The sequence below is a fragment of the Leptosomus discolor genome, chromosome 6 (genome assembly GCF_034619465.1).
Source record: "Leptosomus discolor isolate bLepDis1 chromosome 6, bLepDis1.hap2, whole genome shotgun sequence".
Taxonomy (NCBI): Eukaryota; Metazoa; Chordata; class Aves; order Leptosomiformes; family Leptosomidae; genus Leptosomus; species Leptosomus discolor.
Genome location: NC_141396.1, coordinates 15,505,640 through 15,528,603, shown reverse-complemented (window position 1 = coordinate 15,528,603; position 22,964 = coordinate 15,505,640). Strand labels below are relative to the sequence as shown.

At 40.8% G+C, this 22,964-nt stretch overlaps 1 protein-coding gene across 3 annotated transcripts in view; it reads right to left on the bottom strand.

The window, feature by feature from the left end:
• BTRC (beta-transducin repeat containing E3 ubiquitin protein ligase) overlaps window positions 1-20,757 on the bottom strand; it is a 117,085-nt gene extending 96,328 nt beyond the window's left edge. Inside the window, exons 1-2 of one of the 3 annotated variants that reach the window (XM_086467421.1) lie at window positions 20,673-20,735; window positions 3,783-3,851 (exon numbers count right to left, since the gene is read on the bottom strand). In XM_086467421.1, the coding sequence (XP_086323547.1) occupies window positions 3,783-3,851; window positions 20,673-20,720 (117 nt within the window). In that variant the 5' untranslated portion in view covers window positions 20,721-20,735. Of the gene's footprint in view, window positions 1-3,782; window positions 3,852-20,672 lie in introns of all 3 variants that reach the window. The other 2 variants (XM_086467420.1, XM_086467419.1) reach the window with 2 other exon arrangements.
• Window positions 20,758-22,964: the final 2,207 nt, after the last annotated feature.

Sequence of the window (22,964 nt, the reverse complement as noted above, 5' to 3'; positions counted from 1 at the left end):
TGAGGCTTTAAAAAAATACCCAACCCTACTCTAAGAAATGGGTTGAAACCACTTCACCTTGGGACACTTCAACTTCAGACTAGATTTCCATCACACAAACTGCAGAAAAGAAACTTGCATCAGTGGGGAGATTAAATCGAGGTTTCCTTAGATTTTCCCTCATCTCTAGTTTTATTTAATTCCATAAAATCTCCCAGGATTGTGATGTTATGCACCTATCACAAAAAAGTGTTTCAAGGATAACTGATATGTCTGCATAGCAGTTTGCATTCTCAAAGTACTATATGAATGCCAAATATTAATAATGAACCACAGAAAGAAAGCCTATTTTTACTTTCCACTCAAAGAATTCGTAGCCGAATTTTAAAAAGCATATGGATACGCTGAAAATAGAATACATGTTTTATAAGTTAAGGAGGAGATGCTAAATGACAAAATTACAAAACCAAGTATTCCCAGGATCATTGCATTTTTCTCCTAGGAAAGTGCAGTTCTAGTGGGAGAATCCTGTTGTCACCACAGTCCTGGTTTTTACACTCTCTTTTCCAGCTGACTGGACTGAAGCGCAGACCATTAACATCTGAAGTGCCTTGTTTTGATTATACTGGCCTTTGCTGGTACCAATCTAGTTAAGGTAAAACCAAGAGTTTCCGGCATAAAACACATTTACAGGTTTATAACTTGGCTCTAAAAAATTCTACTCCAAAAGACAGTGGGAGGCAGAAAGACTCAGATGAGTGCATTATATTACATATCCTATGTGATGCATATTGGCTCACAATGGTATGCGAAGGGGAGGGATTAGCTTTAACTCTGAATTACCATGTTTCACAAGCCACCTAAAATGATACTTTTAACTTTCCCATTTATGTAATCAAACTAATGTCTTGTAAGTGTTTCAGCTAATTAAGAGCTTAATTTGCCAAATTTCACAGTTTGACTTAAATCATAGAAGATGTCAATATAATATGGGAGTTGGAATGTCATGTCTATTGATCATCTTTATACACAAACATTCCCCCCACACACTTCCTCTCCTAGAAGTCAATTGCAGCTTGTCTTCAAAGGGTCAACATCTAGGGATGTTACCGACTGCTAGCTGCACAATGCTGCCATTCAAAGAAAGGCTTAAATGAACATCAAGGCTGAATAAACGAACTGTAGGTGTTTCCCTTTTACAAAAAGATAAACTCATAGGAGACAGTGAGAGCAAAGAGAGTTTTGTAGGTTACTTAAAATTGTATTCTTAAAATAACATGTATTTCTGGCCACTGGTATTTTATTTTCTCTAGCCCACGTAGGAACACAATACAGCTCTCCACTGCAGCACAGCAACATTAAATATAGAAACCTGCCACTAAAGGGCAGAGGGTAATGGCAACAGTGTGGGCGACCCATGCTCAGGTAGTGTTCAACTATTATCTCCAGTTTAAGCAGGCTGAAAATACGCAAATCCAGCCAGCACTGGTTTTAGATAAAATTGTCAGTTTTATGGATATTTATAGTATGTGTCCAGTGTTTCAGAACTCCACCTTCCTCCACCTCATCTGTAACATAAACTGCTTTTAGCCCACATTAATACAATGTGTTACTGGGATACTTCTCACATTCTGTATAAGCCAGGCAGCAGACGAACACTCAGCTATGCCGAGGGACAAAAATATCACTACTTTAGGATCTTGTTAAAAACATGGACACCAAGAGGATAAACCTGATGCACAGACACCAGTCCATCTGGATGCACATGTAGATTACCGCTTTTAAACACATCAGAAGTGGCTTTCTATATGGTTTTAAAGAATCCTACAGGCAGGAGGTTTGGTATATATCCTGCACCAAATCAGTCTCATCTCAAAACAATTTAACCTCTCTGCTTCTCATGAGAGCTCTTCTGTTTGATTAAAAGTTTCCACCCTTTGTATCAACTCCCTTACCCATATACTTCCTGTTGTGAAATCACAGCACTGAAATTGGAATAGCAAAGCTATTTCCATGACAGCATCTGCTGATGACACAGGCTCAGGTTTATAACTTTTCCTTGGATCAAGGAGGAGCAAGAAGATTCAAGATAAAGACTTAAGAACCAACAACAGTACACTAAAAATCAAAGGAAAGCAGCCACACAAAAAAATACTTGTTTAAAAAGATTTAAGTGCTATTATTTGAGGTTGCCTAATGTGAAAGTCTCCTTGAAAAATTCACTAACTGAGCATTTTAGGGGTTTTTTCCCACTCGGTATTTTTCAGGGTCAACAAAGCATATATCCTACCTGCATCAGAGCATTGGTAATACAACATAGCAAGAACAGATGCAGGTCTGTTTGCCTCAGAAGTAAAAGAAAATCAGAACACCCACACAATCCTCTTCCTATTGTTCTCCCAACCTACCACATAAGAAACAGAAACTGATGCCATGCCCCATAGGTCAACAAACTTGAGCTCTGTGAGACGGTAATTGCAGAGTTGAGATTCCTCTGAGACACCTTGCCTCCAGCTCAGCAAAGTTTAAATCAAGAAAACATCAGCTTCAACGTCCCAGCTGACCTTCACTAGTGTGGACCTGGAGAGAGAGAGAAATGGTCTCTCGGAGAGAAGCTCCAAAGCACGCTTCATCTTTACAACACATCACTCACCCAAAGAAATGGTTTGCAAATATAATATAGGACTCAATGCCCATCTTCTTTCACATGTTCAAGCTCTTCTCAGCTTCACAGAAGTCAATGTCAGTTGACGGCAACTTGCACAAACAAATTACTACTTACTACTCGTAAGATAGCGAGACAAGACTGGAGAGAATCAAAGCCATCCTGTTAGCACCTGCAAAGCAACTCCTGTGTTTTAAGGGGTTTTGTTGCTGTAGTTTTTCATTCTCTTGCACTCTGCTCAAGCGACTTGGCTCTTTGTTTCTGTTGGGCTTATGGTACCACAGATCCCTTCACCACCATGTTTCATCATTTCACAACTCCAGTTGCCACAACAACAGGACACAGCTTATTTGTGCTGTTTTCATATTTCCAGGTTTTGTTGCCATAACAACACAATCATTCTGGCTTTCTACAAAAACAGCAACTTCAAGCCACATATTCTCAAGGACGCAGGGTTCATCATATGTGTATCTTCATGAGAGAAGAGATTTGTACAGGCAATTTGTAAATTAAGCTACTTTTTCTGAAGGGGGATTTTTCACTCACAAAAGTGAAAAGCTGACAGCAATTGCTAGAGGCAGACTGCTGAGACATCTGAAGCCTGGCCTTTAATAATAGCCAGAGTAATATAGCACCAGGCCACTTCTGAGTGGGGACTCCCCACAGTGTCAGATTGTGTCAAACTGCACAATTGTTATGTGATGTGAGTAAGTGTCCATACTTGTTTCACCCAGGCAGATCTGAATTAGATGCTAGATGCAATTCTCTGGAGTTTTAACCCAGTGGCCTCCCCATTATTACCAGCACCACCACGATGCAGCTTTGTGTTTGAAGGCCCATTTTAATTCTGTAATTTGAGCTTTGTTGCAGATTTCTTTTCAGACTCTGACCCTTTTCACTTTGAGGTGACTGCATTTTGAACTTTTATTTACAGGAAGTGCACATTCATAAGAGTAGTGAGAAAATGTTATACAAACACAGCATGCATAAACACAAAACAGTGATGGCTATGAGGGGTATCAGCTAACATGGCACTGTAACTTCATTACACCCTCATTTATGTACTTCACTAATGAGACAAGCACAGGTGTCCAACACAGTCCCTCACATGAGATGAATAACAATAATACAGTCCAACCTGCTTTAGCCATGCTTGGTATCCAGAAGATATAAGTTGGAATCCATCTTTTGGCATGTGTATTCGAGGCTAGGAGAGAATAGACATAAAGAGAGACCTCCTTTTACACTGGGACCTAGCTAACCTAAGTCTAAATTCTGGAGCATTTTAAACAATGCAGATTTTTTTTTAAGCCATGTATGAAGGCTTAGTCCCCAGATTAGTTCTTGTTTACTCCTCTGATATCAGCTGCTTTAAGAACACTCTTCTAATAAGCCACCGCCATTTTTATGATTTCCACCATTTCATATTTCAAGTCCATACACATAGGTATTTCTTTAAAATCTCCACATCAATGCACTTGGATAAGCACAGCCTCTGTGGTGGGTGTAGTAGCAGAGACTAGTGGTCAGTAATGCTTTTGCCACTACGCAAAGCTAAATGGTGTCAAAAGAGCAGCAGCCAAGCTATGAGAGTGTTTTTACAGTCACCATCCTGACACGGTCAGACCAGACGTTGGACAACATGAAAAGATTAAGGAAAATCCTTGAAGAGGTGCAGCCTTAATACCAGGGTAACAGGAAACTACTCACACACAGCCGTAAATTATGCCTCAAACAGACAAATACAATCTCCTCCCGACTCGTTGTTTTCGTGTTTTATCAGGTTGAGGAAAAGGCAAGACACCCAATTGCTCCGGAAGCACAAAACATATATAGTATAACTTACAGTTAGAAAAAAGTATGCAACAAAAAAATGAAACATTGCCTGTCATGACATTCATTTGCAGTTCAAAGATATTCTCACAATCAAGGGGATTCAACTGTTCCCCCCTCAAAGAAAGAGATGCTTAGAAACTAAAAAACACATCTAAGCAACAGGACCAAACAGAACATCTACAGACACCAAGTCCAGAGATCAATCTTACTCCTGGAAACCATTTCACAACCCCTTTCTTAATGCACTGTACTTCCCCTCCTAACCAGCAGATGTGTGCCCCTACCACTCATTCTGGAAGGCTGGAAAAATCTTTCTCATTTTCAGAATGGCTCTATTCAAGGTGAGTTTTCCTCCATCTGTTCTTATGTCAACATACTATTTAGTTTGTACAAACTATGTCCACCTTGGTATTCATAACACTAAAAAATACAATTGGTTGGAAAGGAAAAATGCGTCACCACTGAATGACAAAGCTTCACAGCTACGGTGGGGAGACAGTCCAGCCTTGAAATTTGGAATCAAAATAAGGACTACAACAGACTAAAATCTTGCCCTAAAGAGTACACATACAGGATTTTACAATATACTTTGAACATTAGTTATTTTTGGTTCTTTCCAGTTGGAATTTAAATCCTCCTAAATTTTTCAAAGCAGTAGTAAGATTATGCCCTGGTGTCCTAGCCAGTAATCTCAGTTAAACATGAATTTTAATAACCACCATTGTGCTGATAAATTAAAGTCAAGTATATCTGGTTACAGTATTCACCTGCTGAGTTTGGACTTGCAATGCTTAACACATTAACAAACTATGTTTTAGGGAACTTCTCACACAGCTAGAAGCATTGTACTCCGAGACCTAATCCTTACTTCAGCACCATCTTCATGGGCGGTTACTCTCTCTAGTACTACAAAATGAGGACAACATTCATTTAACCCACCTCACAGGTTTGCTGAGAGGAGCTGCCGACATTTCTACGTGCTTTGAAAATGGAAGAAACTATATGAAGTGCTACGCATCTAGCAAGAACACTAGAGAAACCCACATTTTACTTCTGGCTCAAGTGCTTCAGTTGCTTTTTCGAAGTAGCACAGTATAGTTATCAAGAAAGAAAAAAAAAAAGGTTTCATAAACAAGCAGTAATAACAATCTTTTGAAATCACAGTGTCAGGAGTAAAGAGACCTGAATACCAGTCTCAGATCTGTGCAGGTTCACCCAACAAATTGTGACAAATTACTTCATTTATTTCTGTTTCTGTCACCTAACCTACAAATTAAAGGATAACAGCCAAGCTCTCTCTTAGGACTGGCAAGCTGCTTAACATTTGTAAAGCCCATCGGTCCAGAGTAGTTTGAGTAATTGATTTAAGACACTGATTTAAACCATTTAATTTGAAGACCCTGGTCCAGCAAATACGTAAGTGTATTAATGGATCTATTGCCATCAACAGGATTAGTCTCATGCAGAAGTGTCTCTAATATCAAAGATAACACTGTATTTCTATTTAGACAACTCTGACCAACATAAGAATTCCTTGACTATCAGCAATAAAAGTAATCAGGACTTTCAGCAGATTAGCAGCTACTGTAAGCTCTATTTATTTTTCAATGCTGACAAGTTAAATATACAAATAGGAGAAACTAAGACACATCATTCATCCCTCAACATTGTATTTGCAAATTACTGTGAGGTATGTCTCCTCTACATTTGATAAACCTAGCCTCATCTAAGAACAAAATAAACTATATAGAAGCAAATCTTACCAGTATGAGGTGTCACTTCCCACTTAGGCCATGCACACATGCTTATGCCATTAAAGTGGGATATTTGCACAAGTGAGCCCCCATTCACATCAAACACAAGCACTGACAGAAAAGCATAATTTAATTAAAACCTGACAGATTCACCATTGGCCAAACTTCTACATCCAATATCCTAAATTCTGAACTTCTGTGGTTCTCCTAGGCACATTGTGAATGACCCCTAGGAATGCATTCTTCAGCACAGACAGGCAATTAAATTAGTACATCTGGTTAAAACGTTCTGAATTTCAGTATCCAAATGACAGCAGACAACTACAAAATGACAGAAAAGGAACCCATATATGCTTGACAATTTAAAATAAAATAAAATTGCCCCTCTTTCCCCAGCCTCTAAAAGACGTGGGACACAGAGAACTTCCTTGTTTGAAAGCTGTACTATGCTATCAATCAACACTAAAACCTTCCAAGATTATGATCCATTCAAGGCCATTCTATTAGCAATACAATTAATTGCCCAGCAAGATCTACTTATTTTTGTATTTTCATGAGCACACACCGTTTATACTCATGATTCAATATCAATATTTTCTCTCAGCATCTGCTCCAGCATTTTCCATGACTAGAAGTCAGGCTGCTAGGGTAATTTTCCTCTCTTTCAATAGGCAGGACAGTGTTTGCTGTCCTCAAAAAGGAACTCTGAAAGCACTTCAACTTCTAATTTCTATCATGTTATTTTGTGAATAGTTCACATTTTTATCCAGGTGATGAATTTGTAATATAACTCTACTTCCTTTTCCAAGACACTCACGTTTATTATCGAGGACTTGCATTAAAAATGAGCCTTCCATCACCACAGATGGCTTATTTGACAACCATCAGCAACTTACACAGTTCTGAAATGCAATTTTACTCTGTATGAAATGACTACTTTCTCTTTAGTCTTTTTGGTGGTCACAGAACTTGTCATCTACATATTACCTATATATTTAAATTATTATATATATTGCAATTACCTAGAAACCCGTGAGCCAGAATAGCTTATTTTGCTCATCTTTTCTTCCTGCAACCCTTGAATTTTCCTTTAGTAATAACCTACTCTTTGATTTTTAATCCATTTGATTTCTGCAGTCCCTAGCAAGGCCCAGAACAACAAAATGATTTCTGAGAACAAGTCAGTAATTTAAATTTCAGTGGTACCCTCTTCCTTTCCCCACAAAGGCTGATTTTTAGAGGACATTTAATTACAGGCCTGAGTTCCTATTTTCTAAGCCTAAACACAACCCCTGAAGGCTTACAATATTTGAGTCACAGCTGGAGCTGTGGTTACTATACAGTTTAAATATCAGCCTCTTTACTGTGCAATTTGTTTTGAAAATCAAATCAGATGCCGTGTCATAAACAAGTGCTAATTAAGTACTGAGCGGAAATTGGGCTTTTTTGTGCAAGAAGAGTTCTTAAATATCCGCGTCTTCACTTCCATAGGAAAGGATAAATATGTCAAGAATGATAATTATAAAAGGAAACCTACTATGGTACTTGCAAGGCAGTACTGCTGCTTCTCCATTTCATCTGCTTCCATGTTAGAAGAGGGGGGAGGGGGGGGAAGTTGAGACCTGTATGAAATATATCTATACTAAGGATCTTACAAATCTGATCATATAACCCATACTGCTTCCTTTTCCCTCAGAGAGGACATTCACTCTAGTTTCCATCACCTACGATTTAAGCAGGCAAGCTAAACCCATCTCTCTCTGTCACTGCAAAGCAATAGTGAAGCTACTTATATTTTCATTCCTTTTAAGTTATGATCTACAGACAGTATTTATTTGACAATAACACTGCATTCATTAGATATAACACCTTGTTTGATAAATATCAAGTGAAGAACAGGAATAATGCATTTTAATACTCTGAAGGTTGTCTCTGAGTAACAATATTCACGACTCCATTAACTAACAGGCTCTCGGCTACAAAGGCAGAATTAGATCTGTCAGTCACTGACACGGAAGGGCATGGCCAGTTGCACCGAAGATTGTCCAGTTGAGATGACTTCCACAGCAAAGGAAAATATCCCCTGTGGCCTAGAACTTGTTAATGAGTTTGGATGCATTACGGCAATAAATTGAGTTCTACTACAGAATATACAACTTCACGGCCCAGATATCTTAACTCCACTGCCCAAAGCAGTACTCAAAATATGGCACAGTTAGATCTGTGGACACTAATTCAACAAAACCAACGACAGAATTTTAAAATCTTTCATTATTATTAGGAGAGAAAACCATGAGCTCTTTGATTCTAAAACCATAAACTGCCAATATTTAAGTGTGCCCCTTGTGAGATTTTGTAGAAGGGAACGAACAAACACTGAGTCAGTTGACTGTCAGATCTCACAGTTTGATACAAACTCCTTCAGAAGGACACAGCACTCTCAAACAGTAGGCTCTGACTGCCTGCAAACTTAATGAATTCATTGCACGTGGGGAACATGGCTGCCCCAGTTCTTTAGTGAATCTGTTTGGCATATGTTGACTGAGATATGCTCAAACCCAACTCCCACTAGAGAATGACTGTTTATATTCCTTAACAGATAGAAATACAAAACTTTTTATTTCCTGCAAGAGCAGCAGCTACCAGGAAAACTACTTTTGTAACATGAAACACCTGGATACCTGTATGCACTTAACCCTGTGCTTCTCCTCAGCAGGCTGGTGATTATGAGAGGAGATGGTCACAGGGCTGTGGCCTGAGATGGTATGCAGGTTCAAGGGGAAGAGTAAAGTGTTCAGGTCACCCATTCTTTGTCCTGTTTGCTTCCAAAGTTTCTCAGCTCCTTCAATTTTAATCCATTTTTTTTCCCCACTAAACTGTTTTGCAACACTTAAGATCACTCATTTGCTTCTGAAGGAATGGGATGGTTTGGGGGATGATTAAAATGATTTGCTGAGGGATTTCCTGTCCTTGTGGTAATCTTGATTAAATTATTTTTCTTAAATGAACATCGGTGGACTTGGCAGTGCTAGCTTAACAGTTGGACTCGATCTTAAAGGTCTTTTCCAACCTAAACAATTCTGCGATTCTGTAAGCTACAACATATTCAAATCCAAACGGAGACCTGTGACAGCACTCCATTTATCTTTGGACAAAGTTAGCAGCAAGCTCTGCAAACATGCTTACTATAGCAGCATAAAGAGATCCTCTTCATGCCCATAAGTAAAAACATGCTTGATTTCACAACCATTTGACATTTTAAGTCTAAAATTCAAGTCCTATATTCAGCCTCCTTCAAGACTGCAAGATCTGTGGCGAAGAAAAGAGAAGCTACATCTCTCACGCTACTGTCTGAACTTGTGCCAGGTTAAGTATTCAACAAGAACAGTGGCATTCACAATACAAACATCATGTATGAACCAGAAGCTGGAAGCTTATCTAGAGATCAATAAAATGAAGATGATGCCTTTTCAGTATCTTGTCTCTTTTTCGTAAGCCCATAGAAAAATCAGAAAGTTCACCTGCATTCTAGTTTTTCACTGAGACTCAGAGCATCAGGAATACAAAATTCTGTACATGAGAAAAAAATACAGCCAAGGTAAACAAAATTAAGAAGCCTGGAAAACTACGATCTCCAAAATCAGCAAAAGAACGTACAGTGCTAACTTTCACCTTCCTGATCTGCTGAATTTTAGGTAGTGGACAAAAGAGCATGCAGAAGAGATAGGTTACAGGTCTGTGCCAACCATCCTGAAAGGAAATCTGCAGTTCACGCATTAAGCAGACAAATTTGTAAGAGGAATACCAGTTGTGTTTGGGTTTTTTTACCCCCCAAGAAATGGAAATGCTTTCAAGACCAGACTCCAGCACTCAACCACAACATTTTCTGCATAGCTAGTGAGCTCTCATCTTCTCAGCAGACTCCAGCACTTAAACCAGACATTTTCCTGTTCAATAAAGTAACCAAAAAACTTGCTTTTTGCAGGAATGGCCATTCTATCTCAATTCATTTCCCTCACAAGCACTGTGCTACAATTCCAATGGGGGACCTATTCACTCATCATTAATAACTTGGAATTCATAACCAATTGCCCCGAGTACTTACCAAGATATATTAAATTTCCTTTTCTGATCTAAATGCCCTGTACTGAGTTCAGCTCTATGACGGTTCTCGACTTCTTGAGACTGGCACAAGATGTAAATGCTCCTCTGCTTGGCTTAACTAGAGGAAATGCCTCCTTAAAACAAGGAGTACCAAAGAAGCCTGCTGTCTCAGAGGACTACAATGCAAGAATGGAGAGGGGATAACAGAAGCAGCTGGAGATACCCAACAGGCAGCCTCTGGTAGCATCCCCATGCAGAACAAGTATCTGTAAGAAGACTAACCAAAACGAGCCTAAAATGTCGCAGAAATGACTGGCTGACCCTTAAAAAGCAGGGCGGCGGGGGGGATGACAGACACAAAAACCCACACACACCACAGACAAACAGTATGCCCTGTCTCCCTAGAAAGGAAATCTACTGAGTACTGATAACTATTGCCAAAATGAAGCAGTCACCATGGGAGGCGTAAGTAAATCTACTCCCAATTTAGAACAAATTAGAATTAGTGCTAGACTAACCCAATCTTCTTCTTTAAGAAGATCACTGAAGTCCAGACAAATTAGAAGTAGTTAAGCATTTGATAGATGACATGTAGGAAGTTACTAGTTAAAATGGAGAGGATTAGGATTAATACCAGAGTTGTAAGGAGGATAAGAAACTAAAAGGGGTAGAAGATCACAAGTTATTTTGAAAAAAGAACCATCAAGCCATACAGAGATTGATCCTTTCTGAAATCCATTATTAATCTTGAAATTAGTATTCAAATATTCTCACAAATGGCTAAAAAACCCAAGAATTACTAATGTGCTAAGGAAATTGGCTGAAGACAAAGTTACGAGGCATCATAAATACATAGGACACAGCATCCTGAAGATCTAGGTAACAGAACCAACACAAGACGTACGTGCATTTAAAAGTAACGTTATTTTCGCTATAAACTAGAGACTCAGTAACTGAGAAGAGGGGAAGAGGCCCTGGGATATGTTACTCATCAGATAACGACTGTTGACCAACAAGATGCAGCCATGAAGACGGCAAATACTACTATACGATACTGTATAAAGTAAAAAATTCCCAGAAGAAAGAAATTAGGATTACCGCTTCTGTACAAGGAACCAACAAAACTTTTCCTGGAATATTCCATATAGCTCCGGTGCCTCATCTTCCAGGGAGACTAATCACATCCTGCAGTTGTTTAAAAAGGTCTTAGATGATCAAGAGTTACAAGAAACTTCTTATGACAGAATGAAAAAGGAGGGAAAAAAATGCTGATTTAGCCTGACCAGGTCCAGCTCAGAGGAGAATACTATTGCTCTCCACAAATGTCTGCAGATGAACACAGGGGAGCAAGAAGAGCTGTTTAAGCTCAAGGACAACATTGGCACAAAAACCAAACGAGAATGAATTAGCCATGAATGAAGTTAAGCTGGGAAAAAAAAAAAAAAGGATTCTAGCTTTCAAAGTAGTCAAATTTGGGATAGCTCCACAATGGCGTAGCAAAGAAAATCCCACTCACAAGAACTGCTTTGAGTAGCTTGCAAAAGGGACTAGAGTACACTGCCTACCAATATCGGACTTGAGCCCACGCTCAAAACGTGTTCCAATCCCATGCAGAGATATTCCCTCTCACTGACAGAGGACTTCTCACTCACTGTTTTGCCTCTGCATTAAGTCTTATTTTAAGGTCATAGGAATATCATCTTGTCAGTAAAAAAAACTTTCAGGATATTTATGCTTGCTTATAAACAACAGCTGCGACAAAGTGCAAGAGCAACACTTCACTGGATTCATCCCAATCAAAAGGAGAAAAAAGAAAAGGAAAAAGTTACAAGAAGAAAACAAAACAGGGAATGTAGATTTTTTGTTCTTGCAAACCTATTATCAACAGTAAACACCTTCTGTCATATTTGAAGAGGGTGTTAATATTGTTTGGATTTCTTCAGAATACTGTTGAGATGCTTCCAAGACCCATCTTCTAAAAACAAGATCAATCCATCGTTTCTTGATACTACACTCACTCCTCATTGTTCTAATTTGCAGGAGACACATGACAGCTGGCTGAATTTCTCAACCCCATTGAGAGTTTTGGCATATAAGAAGGAAGGGCATTGAGCAGGCCCAATGAACAACCCCCCTGGAGAACTGCCAGCATCTTCCTAACAGACAGAATTTGAGGGCAACTATCCATAAACTAAAAGCAACTCCCACATAAACACTGCTCCATTCCACATCACTCTCACCATAAATTACAAACGATGTGGTAGAGAGGGACAGTGAATATATTGTACAAAGGACTTCCATGCTAGACCATTTTTCTCTGAAACAACTAGAGACTGCTTTGGTTGCTATATGGGCAAGCCTGGAAACGTTAAGACTTTCTTTTCTAGTCGGAATACAATCTAGCCCTGCGTCGTACCCAAGATAGCCATCACCTTTCTCCCGAGTATTTAATCCAGCCTCATAATCTGCAAGAATAACTGTGTCCTTAGCTGGAAATATCAAGAGAGAGGACTTCTACAAACCAACCCAGAGAATCCACACGTTGGCACAAAGCCAGCTGATGGAAAAACCACACCAGAGCTCTGCACAGGCTGGCATTTCTCAAACTCCCTTTTTACAATCTTCGTCAGATCTGTTTGCTCCAGGTGCTTCTGAAGAAGATGGGCCATCTAGACCACCATTAGAAGTACACTTATTACTGCTCTGCTAACATACCACCGCACTTAAGAACTTTATTCCTTCATAGCATGTCCCTGCAACTTTTCCCTTCTTACCATGGGAGGTAAGGAAAGTAAACCACTAAGGCTTTTTGCTTCTGCAAGTCCAAACTGACTAATCCAGTGGATTCTGCCAAGAGGTTGCATGGCGCATGCTCACAGACTGTAAACGCTTCTGTCCTTCCCTCAAGACTGGAAAGACCCCTTGCCGAGCTTTCCCATTCTTCTTCATTCTGTCCTTCCTGCTGCTCTCATGAAGATGAACACACAGACCCCGTTTCAGCGGGGGTGAGGGGGAAATTCTTAGTACAGAGGAGGACCAGAAGCAGCTAGAGCGCACAAAATTACAATAAATCATTTTTTTCCAAGCTAAATCACTGTGCAAAAGTGAAATAATTTAAATCTGAAAGTCTTCATTGCCGCTTCTCAAACCTTCTGCCATCACAGCTAGCAAATTTGGCTGTGCGCACACAGCTGCCAGCAGGCTGAGCACCCATTGGGTAATGGAATCGCGGAACTTGCAGGAGAAAGAACAAATGAATTTTAATGCAGTTTTTAGAAATACTTGTCATTGTTTCAGCATTGCCATTTAGTGAATGGGACCGATTTCTCTCTCAGCAGGGGATGATATTTTAATGATGTAACAACGTACTTCCCAGAAGAAAGACAAGCCTCATGAGGCAGATTAAAACTAAGAATATTCAGATCCCATTAAAATCAGACAGTTTCAAACCATTTTTAAAATTAATTTTGTTTAATGATAAAATGTGTTATCTTAACAGGTGGCTAGCCAGTTGTAAAATTAACCAAAACATGGTCAGAAGCACAAGGCTAGCTATTAGAAGAACTGGTTTCTTTTTATTCTGTCTGCCATTATCAGTGTACCATATGACCCTACACAAATTCCTCCAGTTCATGACCCCAGGCAAATTTCTGACCTTCAGCTTTTTTTTTTTTTTCTGCAAAGCAGGCGTAGTATTTGTCCAACACCAGAGTTCCTCGAGACCTCAGATAAAAAGACATTAGAAAACACTTATTTAATAAGCAGGACATCTTTAATGCAACTCCCAGGATATTTATTTTCAACAGTTTCTGTGGGATCAAGAAGTTTTTCTCAGCGCTGATCAGCATCTTGTCAAGAAAACAGCAGCATGTTTGATTGCTTATTAATTGTATTTTGAGCACTTACTACTTGGCTGCAGCCAGTGGACTCTGCTATGCTACCACTGGTTTTCAGTTTCCGCAGCTAAACTCACACTGCATTCAGGCCTTCTGTGCAAAATCACTCAAAATACAGAAATAATGCGCCGTGTTGAGCATCTCCTGAAATTGTAGGAAGGAGGAAATGAGGAAGACTGGAGGATTAGAAATACTAATTAAGTTCGCCACTGAGAATGGTTAAATATTACACAAATCTCATCAGCACACACAGAGGTTAGAGATGACACAACATAAGCAGACAAGGAAGTGAGAAAATAGCTTATTCCATCTGCACTATTGAATTTAGCACGAAAATTTTTATACAACAAAATCAAGTCGCTTGGCTTGCTGGTTTTATACGTGATCTGGTCATCTATATACTAAATACTGTTGCTGCAATCACTGAGAAAATGAATATGACAAGAAATGGATCTATACAGATGAAAAAAAGCCAGTGGAATCCCTTCACCCAGTTCTTAATGAAAAATCTTAATTTCCATATATAAATTACTCTCCTTGAAACAGAAAATAAGTACTTTCCATTGACAAGTTTTATGATACAAACTGCCAGCACAGTAAAATCCAAAGAAAACAAAACAGTGGATGAACACATTCACTTGACAAGCATACCCAGTCAACATTCGTATGTCAGGAAATACTTTCTGATCCCCACTTTAAACATTTCTAGAGCATGAAGTGAATTTTAAATGAGACCAGACCATGAAGTTTCCTCTGCCATTTAATTTCTAGTCTCAAGTCATTCTTTTTGCTACCTCAGCAGCTGCTAACACTGAAAATAAGCAAGAAAACTATTTAACTTTATATTTTCATCTTATTTATGGTCCAGAAATCAGAGCTTGGTTGGCCACTGGAAATAAGTCATCATCTCAGTTCTTCTTCATCAGGCACCTCTTAAAGAGGTGATCTCTGAACGCTGCACATTCCTACCTTACCTCTAAGAGATAATACACAGCTACAAAATAATTTTATTTTCTTCCTCTGAAATCTTCATTACCTCTTTCCGTATCACAAACCACTACAGAATACTAAGAACATTGAGGCCACTGCCCATGTCTCGTCACTTCCAAGGAGCATTTAGAAAACCCTTTACCTAACCAAACTTCATGGTTAGAACGGTCTGCTTTATCTTATTAATGAGAATGATAATTTAGTACCAAATACTCATGAGGAATTATAGCTCTGCTGACTGGCAAATAATTTGCCAAGGCAGATTAGTTTAGCTGCATAAAATAAATATCCACCTGCACATACTAGCACTAATCAGGGCGTGAAATTAAACTTTTTATTCAGTAGGAAATAACTGCTGCAAGGCGGCGATTTAGTCTGGGAAGCAAATATTAAGGTCAGCCTATTCTCTCTGATGTTTATAGTACATATTACAGTGCGGAGAGCATGGTGCAACAAATTCTGCTTTTTAAGTCTATGAAACTAAATACTTCAGTGATGCGATAGCAAATTTGCCATTTGCTTTTCTAATTGCATATATTTAATGGAGCAAAGTGGCTGAAATGAAACATTACCAGAGAAGTGAGGGTGAAGTTACTGAAGTACCAAAGGCCTGCACCAAGTGCAAAAATATCTACAGACAAAGTTTGGGGTAGATGAAAATAAATCAACATTTTCTTTACAATATATGAGTCCCAACAAACCCTCAAACTAAGAGGATGTTATTTCAGTTCTATTTGAAAAAATTGCTACCCGTATGTTTACTATTCAAGCAGGATTTGCAACCCCGCATTTAGGAGGCAACTCTCTGCTACCCTAGCTGTTTTACAAAATTATTTTCATTGCTTTCACGCCAGTCTTGCTTTGGATACCTAGGATTCTCTGCCACAACAGCCATGGCACATACACGTTACTACGAAGCCTGCAAGGTTTGTATCTTCCAAGCAGAGTTTTAAAACAATAGCTAACAAGTCCTTGAAAATCCCAGTCCTACTGACACCATAAATCATACAGGTTCAGTGCAAACAGAACCTCTTTAAAAGTATAAGCCTTTGTCCATCTGTTCCATATATATACACACACACGCACAAATAGAGAGAAGAAAAAAAAAGATAAGATATTCACATGAGAATATAAAAGTCAAGAAACTTCAGGGTTTTCTCTCATTTAAAAAAATAAAAAATAATTAAAAAAACACCAACACCCACAGATGCCTCTTAAAATACAACCAAAAGATTTGGGTTCTCCTGTGAAACTGGAAGGCTGTCAGGACCTCTAGAATCATGTCACCCAGGAAAAAAGAAAAAAGAAAAAAAAAAAAAAGGAAAATGGTAATTTGGCAGTGAAACGCAAAGACAACACTCATGAAGAATGCTAGTATCAACATTTTCCTATTCACAAGCCAGGAAATTAAATGAAGTACTGCAAATTGATTCATTCAGAAAAACTGAGAAAGTGAAACTTCATTAAATATCAAGCTATTGCCTCCCAAACCATCCTAGATAGGATCCCAAACTGGTCAGGTACAGCTCCAAGCACTGTTAATTAAACACAACTGAAGTTGTCACTAGTCCATTCATGAAAACAGATGTCGCTTCATAGAGCTTTGATATTTTTCTTAAATACCTTTCAAAATGAGGAACAAAAAATATGAACTCTTATAAAAAGGGCTTTATTGTATTTTTATAGCATATTACATACCTTGTAACAATCATTCTGTTAAGTGTGAATGTCAGTTTTATTTTCTGTCCCTTTTTTCCTGGCTATTTACAAGCTTTGTAAGAATCATTCCTTAATTAAGTCTAAACATAGTTTTATATAAATGGATTCCTGGAATTAAAAACGTTCAGACTTAAGAAATGATTGTTACAGAGACTGTAACAGGCCGTAAAAAAGAATGCCACTTTAAACAAAGATTTCTCATTTTAATTAAAAAGATAATCATCAGAACATTCGTATACTTAACAGAACCATTTGAAGCTACTTTGAAAAAATATCTACTATTCTATGCAGGCATATGTAGTTTATATGACATTTAATCAAAGTCTCAGTTGAGCCTATCACACTCATACTTTAAATACTGTATCTACAGTTTTAAACACTATTTGAATATGAAAGTTACTTATTGAGCACCTCATTTCTAGTACTTCTGTAAATGGTTATGCCAACAGTAATCCCATACTCTTGAAGGCATAAAAACAGAGCTCTGCAAGGCCAGGGGTTTGGGGGGGGGGGCGGGTTTAAGCTAATGAGCATATTCACAACTCCTTTTAGCTTGTGCACCAGTCTCTTACACACTGTACTTTACAAAGCGTGTAGTTTTATCTGTAGTATTGTAGAAACCTGAAAAGGGGCTGAGGTGAACTGTTCCACTCTGGTAAAATCCTTGGTGTAGCTGCAGAACAGTGTACTATGTAATTTACAAGATCATATTTTAAATCTATGAACTGGTTTTCATTCAAAAAGAAACTTTGAAAAGGTGACATGAAGAATATACAACAGAAAACACTCATTCACCAGCAAGTACAGTCACCCCTGGTGAGTGGTTGCTTAGTATTGCACAATGCTAATACACAGCAATTTAATATCAGAAATAAATTAGGCCTTCTTAAAATGTAGCAGTAAATTGAGCAGACAAATGAAGTTAAATAAACTACTTAGACCTTAAAGTATTAGATTATACCTATTGTAGCTGACCATGGATAACTAGGAAACTGGCATCAGATTTCAGCTAAATGTTTCACTGGCAAGTAATCAAGCCAATACCAGCCAGTAAGAAGGCAGCCTTCTTTTACTCCCATCAAAAAGTTGCATGGACATGACCAGACAGGAAAAAAAAATAGAGTCCAGCTTGTCTTTCAAAGCATCGAATATAGATACTTTAAAGCAAGACAATCTCATTCATAATATTAGCATTGGATGAAGTCTCCATGTGACATCTTTCTGTTAAGAGTTAGACATTAAAATAAAAAACAAATCACCAGGTCCATCTAGCCTGATATCTTGTGACTCAAGAGAGCTGCTGAAAGTCAATGCCAAAAATTAGATACTGACATTTTTAAGTGGAGAAAGTATTATTTTCTAGAGAAGCACAAAAATACTACCACCTACAGGGCTACTTTTCAACATTAAATGAAGCCTACTACAAATTCATATCAAAAACAAAATTATCAAAAGCCAGAGAGATAACAGGTCTCATGTTTCCAAAACGTATTTGAGTATTTACCTACAATAGCACTTGGGGAAACTCTCTGGGAAAATCAATAATGAATAGCAAAGTCCACCTCAACCCAAACCGCGAGCCACCTAGTAAGGAAGATGTACATGAAGCGTACAGATGAACGAGAGAATCCACTGTGAATGATTCAGCATTAGCTGAGAGGATGCACGGACTGATCTGCCACCTCCATGTAGGTAACTGTACCAATGCCACTACTGCAGTGCCCAAGCACTTCCTGAGCACTAAAAGGCAGAAACAAGGCGCTTCCTAGGAGGGCCAAGCTGATCCTTGCAACTGATACCTCACGTATCAAAACAACCTACTTGTGCCAAACCTCCAGAACACCAAAAGACCCCACTAAGTCGGACAAAAACTTTACTTCACCAGCATAATTAAAGTAAGAGTCACATTCTAGACAGATGTGCACGAAAGCAAAAGCCTGAGTCGTGTTAAACAAAAGCTCTTCTCACTCTTCTCTCAATCTGTGAGCAAAAATACCCTAGAAAGTTCATACTGGACAGAGGGAAGCCACATCTTTTATGCACTTTTTACAAGCATTCTGCATACAAGAAGCATTTTAATAAAACATTGAGGACCTTGGTTTAGCTTTTAGTTCTCAGTGCAGCCTTATCTTGATAATTACTCCCATTATCTGGTGCTCTCAACAGATGCATCTCCTGTAAGAGCAGCCCACTCTCACGCTCAGGACTCTCCCTAGTGTCAAGGAGCTTTATTGTTCGAGTGGAACACAGCCAGCTGCGAGATGGACAGGGATTCCCTCAGAACCCAGGCCCAATCTTAAGGAAGATCTCAAATGCCTGGACTAAGCCCTTGGATGGGATTCTTAGCACAGGGCACAAAAAAAGCAGCATATGATGAGAAGTCAGCATAGCATGTCCACAGTGCTGCCTGGCAGAAGACAAAACGTTTCAGTAGAAACTTTTCAGGATACGAAACTGACTATCTAGAGGCAGGCTGTAATTACCAAGCTAGGCCAAACACAAGTGCAACAGGATCTGGGACACTCCTTTGGCCAATCACGCATCAAAAATGGTAGTTTATTATTACTAATTGCTACCTTGCCTATTTAGGCATCCACAGTGTTTTCCCACTTCACTGAGCTGAGACGCTATAAATCTGACAAACCTGGAGACTACTAGCAAAAGGGTCAAAGAGTCTCATGTGAAACAAGTTCTACGAGATTAAAAAACAGAAACCAAGCAAGTGTTTTGAAGCTCAATTAAAAATTAAAATTTGCAACTAGCTTTTCCTCAATTTCATTTTGGGTGTATGTTCTGAAAGTTTAATAGAATTGCTTCTTCTCGATAAGCTTAGATTTAACTCTGTACCACTGGAAGCACTAACCCAAAACAAACTTTTAGTAAGTGTTGCCAGTCATTTAAATGATACCCTTAGGGAAAGAATAGTTTTGGGCATTCAATTTAGTTGGCAACAGTTTATTTTCATTTCTAAATATTATGTTTCTGGCCAAAACACTTAGGAATATCAACAAATGAAGAAAGAGAGAATGAAACTACAGTTTAAGTGCATCGTGCCTCAAATCTAAGTAAACCAGGCACATCTGAAGAGCATCTTGGATGCAAGTACCCCCAAGGCTGTTTTCCATGCCAAAGGCCAACTCGCAAACCTAAACAATGCAAGTGCTCTTCACATTCACTATCAATGATATGCTGCTGCAGCAGCACGTGAAAGACTCAAGTGTCAGTATTTACAGCTCTCATGACTGAATGCAAGGAAAAACAAAATAAAATTGCAGAGAGATGGTGTGCAGTACAGGATTGTCTAAAATGTATAAATAACGAGAAAAATCCAAGAATTACATGTGCAACCCCCGCCCCCCCGGTGCCTGTGGGCCCTTCTGCCAGCTCCTACCTCACTCGAATTTAACTTCTCCCACTCCCAGGTGGCACCTGCAGCCCCCTGCCCCCCTCCAACACAAGGATACTTTCCCACGGATGTGGGGGCCCCGCTCCCAGCACGCAGCCCTCCCCGGCAGGTAGCCCCCTCCCCGCACCCCACGGCGCCTCTGGGGCCCTGCTCACCGCCCTCCCCCGCCCGTGGGACGAGCGGCCCCCCACCAGCCCGGCGCCCCCCGGCCCAACACACCGTAGAGGCCCGGCCTCCCCCTTCCTCATTGCCCCCCGCTGCCCCTCCACACACACAGGTGCCCGCCGCTGCCGCCGCCGCCGCCAACCGCCGCGGCGTCTCACCATGAACTTGAGGGCCTTCTCTTGCAGCACGGCCTCGGCTGGGTCCATAGTCCTGCGCCAGGGCCAGGGCCGGGGCCGCCCCTCCTCTCAGTGCCAGGCCGCAGCCAGCGCAGACAGGAACCTGCGCTGCCCCGCGTCGTCCCTCCCCCCCCCACTTTCCACCTCGCCCCACTGCCCACATGGCGCATGCGCCGCGCGCAGGCCCACGGGAAATGGAGTCCCCGGCCGCGCTGCCGGCAAGGGCCAGAGCGTGCACTAGAACTACAAAGCCCCAAATGCCTCGGGGCAGAGTGCACGCCGGGAGCCGCATGGCGCATGCGCTCTCAGCTGTCAAGGGGCCTGACGGGAGTCGTAGTAGCGTGGGGTGTGACGGTGTAAGTGGCGGGCCGCGGTTGGGGGGGGGCGTCCCTGCTCGGGGCGGGCGGGGCAGGGAGGGATGGGACGTCCCTCTGTGCCGGGGCCAGGGGGGCCACTTCCAGCCCCAGACCTTTCCTGGTGAGGTGTGAGGCTGGGTCCCAAGTCACAGCCCTGTTAGCATCTCACATGTGGCTAATGGCGGGGTGCCGGGGCAGCGGGAGCAGGTTCCCCACGCAGGGCTCCTCACCTGCGGCCCACGACGCCCGCGAGAGCTTGGCTGCTCCCTTGTTTTCCCCTGGTTGTACTGCAGGCTGGTGCGCTGCCGATCTCCAAGTCCGTTGTTACCTATAACACCACCTAATATGAACCTCACGCAGTGACGTACCCCTGCGCACGCAGAGCAGGTACCAAAAATATCTGGCGACTTTCGTCCAGAGAGAACGTCGGTCCGAAGGGACCATTGCTGCTCCTTGGCAGGGGACACAAGACAGGGAAACTTGCGTCACTGGAACGGATCAAGGAGACTTCTGTCATTCTTGAGGGATGTTTGTTCAAATCCATCCTGTAAAGCCCTCGCCTCAGTGGTGGTTTGGTGGTCTTACGTTTAGCTTTTTTTTTTTTCCTAATAGTGTTTCTAAATCAATTTTCCCCGAAAATTGGGCCAAGTTCTCTTTGCTGTACCAAGCAACAAACAAAAAAAGAATTGACCAGCATCCCTTTAATAGCAGCTGCACATAGACTGGAGGGTATTTACCATATCCCCCCTTCGTCCTTCTTTAATCTTCTCTATTGCACACCAAACAAGACCAGCTCACTCTTTGGCAGCCATCGCTTCTAATCTTCTTGGGTTTGTTAAATTTGGCTAATCTCTTTCCAGTTTTCCTACATTTTTCACGGTGTGCCCAAAAGCTGAAGCCACCTTGCATGAAGCAGCAGAGAGGAATTACCTCCTGTATCTTTAGTACTAATTATAAGACCCCAATAAGTATTTCCTGTCTCTATAGCAAACACAACATTGATTCCTACACAGTTTGTCATCCAGTAAAACACTCAGATTCTTCTCATTGCTGCATTTCTGTATTTGACTTTGCATCTTAAGTGAGATACCAAAGTGGATGCAAAGGAGCCAGCCACAAACATTAGCACTTGCTTGCCAGCATGCAGCTTAAATGTACAGGCAGCTTTTTGGTCCTGAGTTTGACCTATAAAGTGAAGCTTTGAATCACAAGTATGAAACCCGCAGCTCCTGTGCACCAGCCCCTTCCCTCATTTTCTCTAAACACCCAATCTGCTCCACATTTTTGAACAAGATAATCAGAGAGAAAACAATGCAGAGAATATGACCATTACTGGATTCCTTGCAGTGACAAATGACCTAGGTGGTGCCCTGTGCCCCAGTGACAGGAGTGACCCAGCAGAGGTGACAGGGAATGTCAGCCCATGCTGTGTGTGATGCTGGTACAAGCTACACTCCCAGAGCAGTGACTTGAGAGAAGGAGGCAGGGATAACCTTATGTCCTCCCTCTACAATCCCAAGGCATAGAAATCTTCCAAAGAAAGCTTTCAGGTCACCAGGACATGGGCTGCTATTCTTGGACTGGCCCAGCCACGCTCTTGGTCATCATACTTTAAGCCCAGACTCTTAGCAGTGAAGCGCCTGAAATGCTTGTCTGTAATGGGGCTGGGCATTTTCCAGACTGCTGACAGCGCTGAAAACACTTACCACAATTATATAAATAATAGTAATTATAATGAGGGAGTCCTATAATTACAAAGGGACAGCTCCTGTAACAGTACTACAGGCAACCGGGGGCCGCCGGCGCTTGAGGCATGGCTCTCCTGCGTCTCCTCCCTCCAGGCATCCTGCGGTTGGCTGGGATGTAAATGGAGCCTTTTTGTAGCAGCATGACAGGCTCAAGGCTTTGATTGCACGGT